Source organism: Protomyctophum bolini, assembly GCF_963924005.1.
Source record: "Protomyctophum bolini genome assembly, chromosome: 16".
Taxonomy (NCBI): domain Eukaryota; kingdom Metazoa; phylum Chordata; class Actinopteri; order Myctophiformes; family Myctophidae; genus Protomyctophum; species Protomyctophum bolini.
In genome coordinates, this window is record NC_137877.1 from 1,007,490 (window position 1) to 1,022,833 (window position 15,344).

The window sequence follows — 15,344 nt, forward strand, 5'->3', positions numbered from 1 at the left end:
GTATGTGACTGATTCTTTTTAGACAGTTAATATAATACACAAATGCTTTATAGGTAAACACATATTTATAATTTATAAATATGTATTTATAAATCATATAAAGCAACTTTGAGTCTCTTTGGCGCCTTTGCGTGCCGCCAGCCTTGCAGCGCGTGCATGTGTCCTCTTTGTGGGGATTTCAGAATATGGTACAGTATGGTTAATATGGTACAGTATGCCTAATCGAGCATGCATCAATGTTGTATTCTCCAGGAGAGACCAGATCCTTATGCTAGATGAAAAGGTGTGAGTGAAGCCTGACTCTAGCATACAACATTTTAATTGTAACTGTTTTGTTTTTTTTATCCCACGATTTTGTAACCCATTTTTCACCCCTGTGTCAATCATCTAATGTGATCCTGGGCTCTACACACCCTCCGCCAACCTGGGGAGAGCAACGGACTTGAACTCATGCTTCCTTCATGCCTGAGTGTCCAAGTTGCTCCTTTACACCTGACAGGGGGGAGTTTCCCTGGTTGGACGTCGTAGCGCGTGGAAGGAACACGTTATTCCAACCAGTTCCTTTTCCCCTCCATCAGGCGCCCCGGCTGGCCAGGGGGAGGCAGTATAGAGACCAGGATTACTGCATGTTTTTTGTGAGGGTACCTACCCTAGGGGACACGGGGAGAACATGCAAACTCCACACAGAAAGGCCCTTTCGCCAACCCCCGCCTTCGGGTATGGGCACTGATGACGCGGAGGAGGAAACACGCCGCCAGCACCCACAGCGTCCCGAGCGGGAATCGAACCCAGGACCTTCTAGCTGTGAGTGCGACAGCACTACCAACTGTGCCACCGTGCCCCCTAATTGTAAGTGTTTTAACAAGGTTACAAGCTCATAACCCATTTTAACAAGAGTGGCGCGCTACGAGATTGTAGGTCTGCTATTTTTTAAAGAAAAAAAAAACGTGAAAATGTGGCGCAAATCCTGACAGAAAACTGTCATGACAAACGATAAAGTAAAGCACAGCTCTCTCTCTCTCTCTCTCTCTTTGTCTCATTAGTTCTGAATTTATTAAATCACATTTGAGGATGACACGCTGTGCACTAAACATCAAGACAGATTTATACACTTCATCATTTTAAGCTTTCAGTGATTTTACAGAAGCCAGTCTGGGCTGTATTTTAGCGTGTCTTAAGTACCAGGTCTTATTACTTAACTTAAGACCTGGAGGCGTGGTCAATGCCATTTGGTTATTCCGAGTGGCCAAAGAGCATTGACCACGCCTCCAGGTCTTAAGTTAAGTAAGTAAGAAGACCTGGTACTTAAGACATGCAAAATACAGCCCTCAGCACTCCACGGACCTGGGCCCGCCTTATGGGCCCGCCTTATGGGCCCACATCATGGGCCCGCATTATGGGCCCGCATTATGGGCCCACATTATGGGCCCTCATTATGGGCCCGCATTGCATTATGGGTCCACATTATGGGCCCACATTATGGGCCCTCATTATGGGCCCGCATTGCATTATGGGTCCACATTATGGGCCCACATTATGGGCCCACATTATGGGCCCGCATTATGGGCCCCACATTATGGGCCCACATTATGGGCCCACATTATGGGCCCACTGCGGGATTGGTCAGACCACAGTGCAGGGTGTCGGTATCCGGTCAGCGATTGGTCAGACTGCAGCTGCAGGTGTTGGGTTTCTCCTGGTCAGTGATTGGTCAGACTGCGCTGCAGGGCGTGGTATCCGGTCAGTGATTGGTCAGACTGCGTTGCAGGGCGTGGTATCTGGTCAGTGATTGGTCAGACTGCGCTGCAGGGCGTGGTATCCGGTCAGTGATTGGTCAGACTGCAGCTGCAGGTGTTGGGTTTCTCCTGGTCAGTGATTGGTCAGACTGCGCTGCAGGGCGTGGTATCCGGTCAGTGATTGGTCAGACTGCGCTGCAGGGCGTGGTATCTGGTCCAGTGATTGGTCAGACTGCGCTGCAGGGCGTGGTATCCGGTCAGTGATTGGTCAGACTGCGCTGCAGGGCGTGGTATCCGGTCAGTGATTGGTCAGACTGCGCTGCAGGGCGTGGTATCGTAGCATCTCGTGCGGTGTGACCGACGGTCGACACTGACGCACGGCGGAGTCAAAGTCCTCCGAAGACAACACCACGGGAGACTGCTCTGTGTCCACACCTGAGAGACAGACAGGCAGACAGGCAGACAGGCAGACAGACAGACAGACAGACAGACAGACAGACAGGCAGACAGACAGGCAGACAGACAGACAGACAGACAGACAGACAGACAGACAGGCAGACAGGCAGACAGACAGACGAGTCTTCATTTCTGACTTCAACAAGCCTCTCGTTTAGAATATTAACGCTTCTAGAGAGACTTCATCGTAATAATAACAGCGAGGTAAGCAAGCAACATTATGCCTCCCGGGAACGGACGCCCCCGGCCTTCAGAGTAAAAGCTGGCCGTATCTGCCCGGCACCCCGAGCTTCTATTTTGAAAGAAATACTGAAACGGTGCTGATTGTGTTAAGAAGTGAATCGTTTTCATTTAGTTTTCATTTAGTTTTCCGTCACATTTTAGTCACCTGGGAATGTTTTTGTGTTAGTCTAGTTTTAGTCGACTAAATGTCATGCGATTTTAGTCGACTAAATCTACAGTCGACTAAAAATTTATTTTGGCGGGCCCTGATGCCGTCGTAATGTCTGTTTTTTTTTACACTTGCTGTAGATAGCCGATCTACAAGCTCATAGATCGGCTATTTTCAGCATGCAACCAAGTGTAAAAATGACTCATACTGGATCTCTTGTCCACTAGTCCCTTCCTAACATTTTAGTCTAGTTTTTATCTGTGGACGAGATTGTCAATACATTTAGTCTTAGTTTTAGTCACCATAGCTTAGTTTTAACCCATTTTGGGCGGGAACCCCTTTTGGTGTTAGCATCATGTTTTGCTTTAGCTATTGAAAAATAGCAGATCTACAAGCTCGTAAAAATCAAAGAACGACTGACTATAGAAACATAGCTTTTTCAGAAAACTGTCATTTTCAAACTGACATTTTAAAAATCTGATCTCAGGTCAGAATGGGTTAATTTAGTTTCCACGTAGTTTTCGTCAGTGGAAAAAAAGGTAGTCGACGAACATCTTTCGTCTTAGTTTCGGTCGAGGAAAACAACACTGTGTGGTTGTCATGGCAACGTTACCGCGGACACTGGGAGGAAAACAACACTGTGTGGTTGTCATGGCAACGTTACCGCGGACACTGGGAGGAAAACAACACTGTGTGGTTGTCATGGCAACGTTACCGCGGACACTGGGAGGAAAACAACACTGTGTGGTTGTCATGGCAACGTTACCGCGGACACTGGGAGGAAAACAACACTGTGTGGTTGTCATGGCAACGTTACCGCGGACACTGGGAGGAAAACAACACTGTGTGGTTGTCATGGCAACGTTACCGCGGACACTGGGAGGAAAACAACACTGTGTGGTTGTCATGGCAACGTTACCGCGGACACTGGGAGGAAAACAACACTGTGTGGTTGTCATGGCAACGTTACCGCGGACACTGGGAGGAAAACAACACTGTGTGGTTGTCATGGCTACGTTACAGTGGTTGTCATGGCTACGTTACAGTGGTTGTCATGGCTACGTTACAGTGGTTGTCATGGCTACATAACGTTAGCATAACGTTACCGCGGACGATGGCAGAGATCTTCCTGTTGACGGCGGTCGCCATGGCGTCGGAGCAGAGCGCGTAGAGGTCCGCCCCCGTCAGGTGGGCGGGGCAACGGCTAAGCACCGCCCCCAGGTCCACGCTGGACTCACACTGGAACCTGACACACACACACACACACACACGCACGCAAGTGCATGTATGCGCACGCACGCACACACACACACACACACGCACACACACACACACACACACGTACGCGCGCATGCACGCATTAGACATTTATGAGACACTATTAATCCAGAGTGACTCACAGTGAGCAGAACACATGGTGATACATCTCATACATAGAAATATATATCTAGGATCATCAGTACATTGAAAACACTAGAGAACTAGTAGTATACACTGTACAATGCCGTGGGTGTGTGTGTGCGCGCGTGTGTGTGTGTGCGTGCGTGCGTGCGCATACATGCACTTGCGTGTGTGTGTGTGTGTGTGCGCGTGTGTGTGTGTGTGTGTGTGTGTGTGTGTGTGTGTGCTTGTTGGATCCATACTTTCTGGCGATGGCCTTCAGGACTTGAAGCTGGGACTGCTTGTCTTCATTGATCCCAACATAGACCAGCTTATCAAACCTGATCAATAAACATATTGATTAATAAAACATAGACCAGCTTATCAAACCTGATCAATAAACATATTGATTATTAATAAAACATAGACCAGCTTATCAAACCTGATCAATAAACATATTGATTAATAAAACATAGACCAGCTTATCAAACCTGATCAATAAACATATTGATTAATAAAACATAGACCAGCTTATCAAACCTGATCAATAAACATATTGATTATTAATAAAACATAGACCAGCTTATCAAACCTGATCAATAAACATATTGATTAATAAAACATAGACCAGCTTATCAAACCTGATCAATAAACATATTGATTATTAAAAAACATAGACCAGCTTATCAAACCTGATCAATAAACATATTGATTATTAATAAAACATAGACCAGCTTATCAAACCTGATCAATAAACATATTGATTATTAATAAAACATAGACCAGCTTATCAAACCTGATCAATAAACATATTGATTAATAAAACATAGACCAGCTTATCAAACCTGATCAATAGACATATTGATTATTAATAAAACATAGACCAGCTTATCAAACCTGATCAATAAACATATTGATTATTAATACAACATAGACCAGCTTATCAAACCTGATCAATAGACATATTGATTATTAATAAAACATAGACCAGCTTATCAAACCTGATCAATAGACATATTGATTATTAATAAAACATAGACCAGCTTATCAAACCTGATCAATAGACATATTGATTATTAATAAAACATAGACCAGCTTATCAAACCTGATCAATAAACATATTGATTATTAATAAAACATAGACCAGCTTATCAAACCTGATCAATAGACATATTGATTATTAATAAAACATAGACCAGCTTATCAAACCTGATCAATAAACATATTGATTAATAATAAAACATAGACCAGCTTATCAAACCTGATCAATAAACATATTGATTATTAATAAAACATAGACCAGCTTATCAAACCTGATCAATAGACATATTGATTATTAATAAAACATAGACCAGCTTATCAAACCTGATCAATAGACATATTGATTATTAATAAAACATAGACCAGCTTATCAAACCTGATCAATAGACATATTGATTATTAATAAAACATAGACCAGCTTATCAAACCTGATCAATAAACATATTGATTATTAATAAAACATAGACCAGCTTATCAAACCTGATCAATAGACATATTGATTATTAATAAAACATAGACCAGCTTATCAAAACTGATCAATAGACATATTGATTATTAATAAAACATAGACCAGCTTATCAAACCTGATCAATAAACATATTGATTATTAATAAAACATAGACCAGCTTATCAAACCTGATCAATAAACATATTGATTATTAATAAAACATAGACCAGCTTATCAAACCTGATCAATAAACATATTGATTATTAATAAAACATAGACCAGCTTATCAAACCTGATCAATAAACATATTGATTATTAATAAAACATAGACCAGCTTATCAAACCTGATCAATAGACATATTGATTATTAATAAAACATAGACCAGCTTATCAAACCTGATCAATAGACATATTGATTATTAATAAAACATAGACCAGCTTATCAAACCTGATCAATAAACATATTGATTATTAATAAAACATAGACCAGCTTATCAAACCTGATCAATAAACATATTGATTATTAATAAAACATAGACCAGCTTATCAAACCTGATCAATAGACATATTGATTATTAATAAAACATAGACCAGCTTATCAAACCTGATCAATAAACATATTGATTATTAATAAAACATAGACCAGCTTATCAAACCTGATCAATAAACATATTGATTATTAATAAAACATAGACCAGCTTATCAAACCTGATCAATAAACATATTGATTATTAATAAAACATAGACCAGCTTATCAAACCTGATCAATAAACATATTGATTATTAATAAAACATAGACCAGCTTATCAAACCTGATCAATAAACATATTGATTCTTAATAAAACATAGACCAGCTTATCAAACCTGATCAATAAACATATTGATTATTAATAAAACATAGACCAGCTTATCAAACCTGATCAATAAACATATTGATTACTAATAAAACATAGACCAGCTTATCAAACCTGATCAATAAACATATTGATTATTAATAAAACATAGACCAGCTTATCAAACCTGATCAATAAACATATTGATTAATAAAACATAGACCAGCTTATCAAACCTGATCAATAGACATATTGATTAATAAAACATAGACCAGCTTATCAAACCTGATCAATAGACATATTGATTAATAAAACATAGACCAGCTTATCAAACCTGATCAATAAACATATTGATTAATAAAACATAGACCAGCTTATCAAACCTGATCAATAAACATATTGATTAATAAAACATAGACCAGCTTATCAAACCTGATCAATAAACATATTGATTAATAAAACATAGACCAGCTTATCAAACCTGATCAATAAACATATTGATTATTAATAAAACATAGACCAGCTTATCAAACCTGATCAATAAACATATTGATTATTAATAAAACATAGACCAGCTTATCAAACCTGATCAATAAACATATTGATTAATAAAACATAGACCAGCTTATCAAACCTGATCAATAGACATATTGATTATTAATAAAACATAGACCAGCTTATCAAACCTGATCAATAAACATATTGATTATTAATACAACATAGACCAGCTTATCAAACCTGATCAATAGACATATTGATTATTAATAAAACATAGACCAGCTTATCAAACCTGATCAATAGACATATTGATTATTAATAAAACATAGACCAGCTTATCAAACCTGATCAATAGACATATTGATTATTAATAAAACATAGACCAGCTTATCAAACCTGATCAATAAACATATTGATTATTAATAAAACATAGACCAGCTTATCAAACCTGATCAATAGACATATTGATTATTAATAAAACATAGACCAGCTTATCAAACCTGATCAATAAACATATTGATTATTAATAAAACATAGACCAGCTTATCAAACCTGATCAATAAACATATTGATTATTAATAAAACATAGACCAGCTTATCAAACCTGATCAATAGACATATTGATTATTAATAAAACATAGACCAGCTTATCAAACCTGATCAATAGACATATTGATTATTAATAAAACATAGACCAGCTTATCAAACCTGATCAATAGACATATTGATTATTAATAAAACATAGACCAGCTTATCAAACCTGATCAATAAACATATTGATTATTAATAAAACATAGACCAGCTTATCAAACCTGATCAATAGACATATTGATTATTAATAAAACATAGACCAGCTTATCAAAACTGATCAATAGACATATTGATTATTAATAAAACATAGACCAGCTTATCAAACCTGATCAATAAACATATTGATTAATAAAACATAGACCAGCTTATCAAACCTGATCAATAAACATATTGATTATTAATAAAACATAGACCAGCTTATCAAACCTGATCAATAAACATATTGATTATTAATAAAACATAGACCAGCTTATCAAACCTGATCAATAGACATATTGATTATTAATAAAACATAGACCAGCTTATCAAACCTGATCAATAGACATATTGATTATTAATAAAACATAGACCAGCTTATCAAACCTGATCAATAGACATATTGATTATTAATAAAACATAGACCAGCTTATCAAACCTGATCAATAAACATATTGATTATTAATAAAACATAGACCAGCTTATCAAACCTGATCAATAGACATATTGATTATTAATAAAACATAGACCAGCTTATCAAACCTGATCAATAGACATATTGATTATTAATAAAACATAGACCAGCTTATCAAACCTGATCAATAAACATATTGATTATTAATAAAACATAGACCAGCTTATCAAACCTGATCAATAAACATATTGATTATTAATAAAACATAGACCAGCTTATCAAACCTGATCAATAAACATATTGATTATTAATAAAACATAGACCAGCTTATCAAACCTGATCAATAAACATATTGATTATTAATAAAACATAGACCAGCTTATCAAACCTGATCAATAAACATATTGATTATTAATAAAACATAGACCAGCTTATCAAACCTGATCAATAAACATATTGATTATTAATAAAACATAGACCAGCTTATCAAACCTGATCAATAAACATATTGATTACTAATAAAACATAGACCAGCTTATCAAACCTGATCAATAAACATATTGATTATTAATAAAACATAGACCAGCTTATCAAACCTGATCAATAAACATATTGATTAATAAAACATAGACCAGCTTATCAAACCTGATCAATAGACATATTGATTAATAAAACATAGACCAGCTTATCAAACCTGATCAATAGACATATTGATTAATAAAACATAGACCAGCTTATCAAACCTGATCAATAAACATATTGATTAATAAAACATAGACCAGCTTATCAAACCTGATCAATAGACATATTGATTAATAAAACATAGACCAGCTTATCAAACCTGATCAATAAACATATTGATTAATAAAACATAGACCAGCTTATCAAACCTGATCAATAGACATATTGATTAATAAAAAATAGACCAGCTTATCAAACCTGATCAATAAACATATTGATTATTAATAAAACATAGACCAGCTTATCAAACCTGATCAATAGACATATTGATTATTATTAAAACATAGACCAGCTTATCAAACCTGATCAATAAACATATTGATTATTAATAAAACATAGACCAGCTTATCAAACCTGATCAATAAACATATTGATTATTAATAAAACATAGACCAGCTTATCAAACCTGATCAATAAACATATTGATTATTAATAAAACATAGACCAGCTTATCAAACCTGATCAATAAACATATTGATTATTAATAAAACATAGACCAGCTTATCAAACCTGATCAATAGACATATTGATTATTAATAAAACATAGACCAGCTTATAAAACCTGATCAATAGACATATTGATTATTAATAAAACATAGACCAGCTTATCAAACCTGATCAATAAACATATTGATTATTAATAAAACATAGACCAGCTTATCAAACCTGATCAATAGACATATTGATTATTAATAAAACATAGACCAGCTTATCAAACCTGATCAATAGACATATTGATTATTAATAAAACATAGACCAGCTTATAAAACCTGATCAATAAACATATTGATTATTAATAAAACATAGACCAGCTTATCAAACCTGATCAATAGACATATTGATTATTAATAAAACATAGACCAGCTTATAAAACCTGATCAATAGACATATTGATTATTAATAAAACATAGACCAGCTTATCAAACCTGATCAATAGACATATTGATTATTAATAAAACATAGACCAGCTTATCAAACCTGATCAATAAACATATTGATTATTAATAAAACATAGACCAGCTTATCAAACCTGATCAATAGACATATTGATTATTAATAAAACATAGACCAGCTTATCAAACCTGATCAATAAACATATTGATTAATAATAAAACATAGACCAGCTTATCAAACCTGATCAATAGACATATTGATTATTAATAAAACATAGGCCAGCTTATCAAACCTGATCAGAAACAACATTATATATATACATTATTAACTAATTTACGGCCGACACCGCCATCTGGTGGCTGAATATGGTAGAACACCAGCCATCCATCTCTATGGAGAACGGTCTTATTTTTAAAGCCGTTTCTCTTGGAAACTGAGAAACAGGAAGTGAACACTCGCTACGTAAACACGAGCGATGCCGATGCGCTCCTGATCACATCTCTAATATCAGCGGCGGCGGTGACCTCTGACCTGCCAGGTCTGAGCAGTGATTGGTCCAGGAGGTCGGGTCGGTTGGTGGCTCCGATCACGAAAAGTCCTTCACGAGAACCGAGAGAATCCAACTCGGCCAAGAGCTGAGAAACCACCCTGGAAACACCAGAGCACACAGCAGAACGTAAGCACACCACCCTGGAACATCACAGCACACAGCAGAACGTAAGCACACCACCCTGGAACATCACAGATCACAGCAGAACATTAGGATTGTATTAATCTCCGTCCTGAGCACTGGGCGTTACTAAGTGATTGAACGGAGAACTCCGTCCTGTGCACTCAGGGTGTTAAGAGTCTTTAGAAGCGTTCGTATTTTAAATTAGCCGCGCGGTATCCGGGATTAGTATAGTATTGAGCCGCTAATTATCCTTTTGCTCATCATATTCTATTTAGTCTTCATTATGTGTGTATGCCTTCATTTTGTGTTTGCTTTGTGTTTATTTACTGATATTTTGTTGTAGCTTTGATTATGTTGTTGTTTTTACCATGTCTTGATAAATGTGCTATTTATAAATACATTCATTGTCATTATCATTAATTAAGTCCTTGGCGTTCAATGATTTAAGAAGCCAGTGGTGGAAAAGTACCTAAGTACATTTACTCATGTACTGTACTCAAGCACAACCGTCTGAGGTATTTGCACTTGAGTATTCCAACTCCCAATACTTTTACTTCTGTCTGTCTGTCTGTCTGTTGTGTGGCTGAACACACTGTCTGTCTGTCTGTCTGTCTGTCTGTCTGTCTGTCTGTCTGTCTGTCTGTCTGTCTGTCTGTCTGTCTGTCTGTTGTGTGGCTGAACACACTGTCTGTCTGTCTGTCTGTCTGTCTGTCTGTTGTGTGGCTGAACACACTGTCTGTCTGTCTGTCTGTCTGTCTGTCTGTCTGTCTGTCTGTTGTGTGGCTGAACACACTGTCTGTCTGTCTGTCTGTCTGTCTGTCTGTCTGTCTGTTGTGTGGCTGAACACACTGTCTGTCTGTCTGTCTGTCTGTCTGTCTGTCTGTCTGTCTGTCTGTCTGTCTGTTGTGTGGCTGAACACACTGTCTGTCTGTCTGTCTGTCTGTCTGTCTGTCTGTCTGTTGTGTGGCTGAACACACTGTCTGTCTGTCTGTCTGTCTGTCTGTCTGTCTGTTGTGTGGCTGAACACACTGTCTGTCTGTCTGTCTGTCTGTCTGTCTGTCTGTCTGTCTGTTGTGTGGCTGAACACACTGTCTGTCTGTCTGTCTGTCTGTCTGTCTGTTGTGTGGCTGAACACACTGTCTGTCTGTCTGTCTGTCTGTCTGTCTGTCTGTCTGTCTGTCTGTCTGTTGTGTGGCTGAACACACTGTCTGTCTGTCTGTCTGTCTGTCTGTCTGTCTGTCTGTCTGTCTGTCTGTTGTGTGGCTGAACACACTGTCTGTCTGTCTGTCTGTCTGTCTGTCTGTCTGTCTGTCTGTCTGTCTGTCTGTCTGTCTGTTGTGTGGCTGAACACACTGTCTGTCTGTCTGTCTGTCTGTCTGTCTGTCTGTCTGTTGTGTGGCTGAACACACTGTCTGTCTGTCTGTCTGTCTGACTGACAGACAGTGTCTCAATGTCTTAGGCAAGCAGATTGATGTGGACGTCTTCAACACAGTGTCTTTGTGCTGGAGGAAGTTGACCCCTGTGACCCCTGGAATAGGACAACCTAACGTATCTGATGGTCTGTGGGAAAGCAGCGTCTGTCCGTCCGTCAGTCAACTCACCTGTCCATCACACCTCCAGAGTCACCAGAGCGCCCCCTGCTGGGCGCCAGAGAGTCCAGCTCATCGAAGAAGACGATGCAGGGCGCGGCGGCTCTGGCCTTAGAGAACACTGTTAACATTAAGACAACATAACGACCCGTTAACCCTTGAACTCCAGCTCTGGCCTTAGAGAACACTGTTAACATTAAAACAACATAACGACCCGTTAACCCTTGAACTCCACACGACGGACATGACGGATTAATGCTAAAAATCTAAACCTCTCCATGACGGAATTGACGGACTGTCAATCAATGTCACTCATCGGGGGTTCAACACAGCAAAAATGACAATTCTTTCGCTAATTTGGCTAATTTTGGATGTGATCTTCCTAAAACCGGCCCGAAATCCGCGCGTGCACGGTCGATCGCGCACGCGTGCGGTCTTCATGTGCATCGCTGCGTAAAATGCGACATTTTTGGATGTTTTGGGCTTGATTAGAGCTTAATTTGACTTAGTTATGAAAAAGACGATGGTAGCTTAGCATCCCGGACAGCTAAGCTAGTGACTCAGGGTCAAACTACTACCGGATGTTTAGGATCGTTGAGCCGGAAGTGACTTCGCCAGATTCGTCTATTTGGTCAAAATCGGCATAATGGTGCGTTCCCGCCATCTGGTGGCAATACTATAGATTACACTAGCTTTACAATAACATCCCTGTTAATGGACACAATATAATACAATAACCTGTTGCCCACTTGGAACGATGCAAGTTGGAAATGCTTTCCCCACCCAGATACTATTTACAATTTACAATTTAGGCATTTATCAGACGCTCTTAATCCAGAGCGACTTACATTAAGCAAGAACAAAAGCATGGGAATACATCACATAAAAACATTTATCATGAAACATGCGTAAGCTAAGAAAGTAACAGTGGAATATCTATATAATGAAATTTATACGTATAAACTTTACATATATACTACTATGCTATACATATGTACTATGGCGTGCTATGACTACATACTACATACAATGCAATTCTAGTGCTGTCTACATAACATGCTATAAGTCTGTTTCAAATGCTATCTAAGTCTACAGAAGTGCCATCTAGGGTATAGTAAGTGCTATGGGCCATGATGGAGTCTGAAAAGGTGGGTTTTCAGACTATGGCGGAACTACTACTATGCGCTGTAGCCGCTACAATGTCGTATACAATATAAATATATACAGTATAATTCCTTTATGGTAATGTATGGTACGGTAATGATTAGTTTATGGTAATTTATGATAATGTAATAATTTGTTTATGGTAATTTATGGTAATCACCTTCTCGGACGTTCTCCTCACTCTGACCAACGTACATGTTGAGAAGTTCAGGTCCTTTTACACTGTAAAAAATAACACATGTTACACTGTAAAAAAATAAAACATTTTACCTTGGAATCAAATACAAACATTTAAAACACATTGTCTGCCATTGTTGGCGAGTAAACACTCCAAAGCTCTCTCTCTCTGACCTGAGGAAGGTCATGTTGGTTTCCGTGGCGACGGCCTTGGCCAGCAGGGTCTTCCCGGTGCCGGGGGGTCCGTAGAGGAGCAGGCCGGTCCTCCTGAGCCCCGGACCCCCGCCGGGACCACCCAGGAGGCAGGAGGAGGAGAACAGGTCCGGGCGCTCCATGGGGAGACCCACCGTGTCCAGGATCTGCTGCTTCACGTCCTGGAGACCCCCAATGTCCTCCCAATGCACGCTGGGAACCTGCACACGCACACGCACACGCACACACGCACACACGCACGCACGCACGCACGCACGCACGCACGCACACGCACACGTACACACACACACACACACACACACACACACACACACACACACACACACACACACACACACACACACACACACACACACACACAACTTTAGTACAATATCCCAAATCCCAGACAGTATCCAGTCTAATACCATGAAATGGATATAATATGGACAACAGCTATACTTTCTTTTCTTTTTTTTAATATATTTTTTATCCCACGATTTTGTAACCCATTTTTCACCCCTGTGTCAATCATCTAATGTGATCCTGGGCTCTACACACCCTCCACCAACCTAGTCCCCCATATATGGGGGACAAGGGGAGACCAACCTAGTCCCCATATATGGGGGACAAGGGGAGACCAACCTAGTCCCCATATATGGGGGACAAGGGGAGATCAACCTAGTCCCCATATATGGGGGACAAGGGGAGACCAACCTAGTCCCCATATATGGGGGACATGGGGAGACCAACCTAGTCCCCATATATGGGGGACAAGGGGAGAGCAACGGACTTGAACTCATGCTTCCTTCATGCCTGAGTGTCCAAGTTGCTCCTTTACAACCTGACAGGGGGGAGTTTCCCTGGTTTGACGTAGCGCAGTGGAAGGAACACGTTATTCCAACCAGTTCCTTTCCCCTCCATCAGGCGCCCCGGCTGGCCAGGGGGAGGCAGTTTAGTGACCAGGATTACTGCATGTTTTTTGTGAGGGTACCTACCCTAGGGGACACGGGGAGAACATGTGAGGGTACCTACCCTAGGGGACACGGGGAGAACATGTGAGGGTACCTACCCTAGGGGACACGGGGAGAACATGTGAGGGTACCTACCCTAGGGGACATGGGGAGAACATGTGAGGGTACCTACCCTAGGGGACATGGGGAGAACATGTGAGGGTACCTACCCTAGGGGACATGGGGAGGACATGTGAGGGTACCTACCCTAGGGGACACGGGGAGAACATGCAAACTCCACACAGAAAGGCCCTTTCGCCAACCCCGCCTTCGGGTATATGGGCACTGATGACGCGGAGGAGGAAACACGCCGCCAGCACCCACAGCGTCCCGAGCGGGAATCGAACCCAGGACCTTCTAGCTGTGAAGCGACAGCACTACCAACTGTGCCACCGTGCCCCTTAGCACAGCTATACTTTCTATGCTTATGCTTCTGCCCTATCGTCTTCATCATCATCATCATTATCGTCAACATGTCCGTCGAAGAAAACTCATTTCGGGCCGCTTGTATTCGCGACCTCATTCTTTCGGTCGGTGATGTCTTCGTCCGCGGCAAAAATGGGAAATGTTTGCGACGAGCGTTTGATCGTCGTGTTTTACCTTTGGCGCTCCGACCGCGGAGGACAGCGCCCTCTGCAGGACGTCCAGAGCACTGCTGACGTCCTCGCTGTGAACGACCACACCGCTGGACGACAGGAGATGTTCCTGCTCCACGCTGCCCCCTAGTGACGCACTGCACACGCACGCACATGCACGCACGCGCGCACACACACGCGCACACACACACACACACACACACACAGGTTAGTATATTATCAGACGATGACTAACTTAGACTGTATTTTGTGTTTACAAAACTAACTTAAGCTAAATTAAAGAAACTGAGACTTGTTCTTTGCATCTTCTGTAGTTTGTAT

General features: G+C 40.2%; 1 protein-coding gene across 1 annotated transcript in view; it reads right to left on the reverse strand.

Annotated features, from left to right (window-relative positions):
* Positions 1 to 1,138: 1,138 nt before the first annotated feature.
* pex6 (peroxisomal biogenesis factor 6) overlaps positions 1,139 to 15,344 on the reverse strand; it is a gene marked incomplete at its 5' end in the record, with an annotated part of 37,746 nt that continues 23,540 nt past the window's right edge. Inside the window, 8 exons of the mRNA XM_080785213.1 lie at positions 1,139 to 2,171; positions 3,690 to 3,829; positions 4,227 to 4,304; positions 10,151 to 10,267; positions 11,894 to 12,002; positions 13,206 to 13,267; positions 13,397 to 13,635; positions 15,028 to 15,160. Coding sequence (XP_080641339.1) covers positions 2,035 to 2,171; positions 3,690 to 3,829; positions 4,227 to 4,304; positions 10,151 to 10,267; positions 11,894 to 12,002; positions 13,206 to 13,267; positions 13,397 to 13,635; positions 15,028 to 15,160 — 1,015 coding nt within the window. The 3' untranslated portion in view covers positions 1,139 to 2,034. The remainder of the gene's footprint in view (positions 2,172 to 3,689; positions 3,830 to 4,226; positions 4,305 to 10,150; positions 10,268 to 11,893; positions 12,003 to 13,205; positions 13,268 to 13,396; positions 13,636 to 15,027; positions 15,161 to 15,344) is intronic.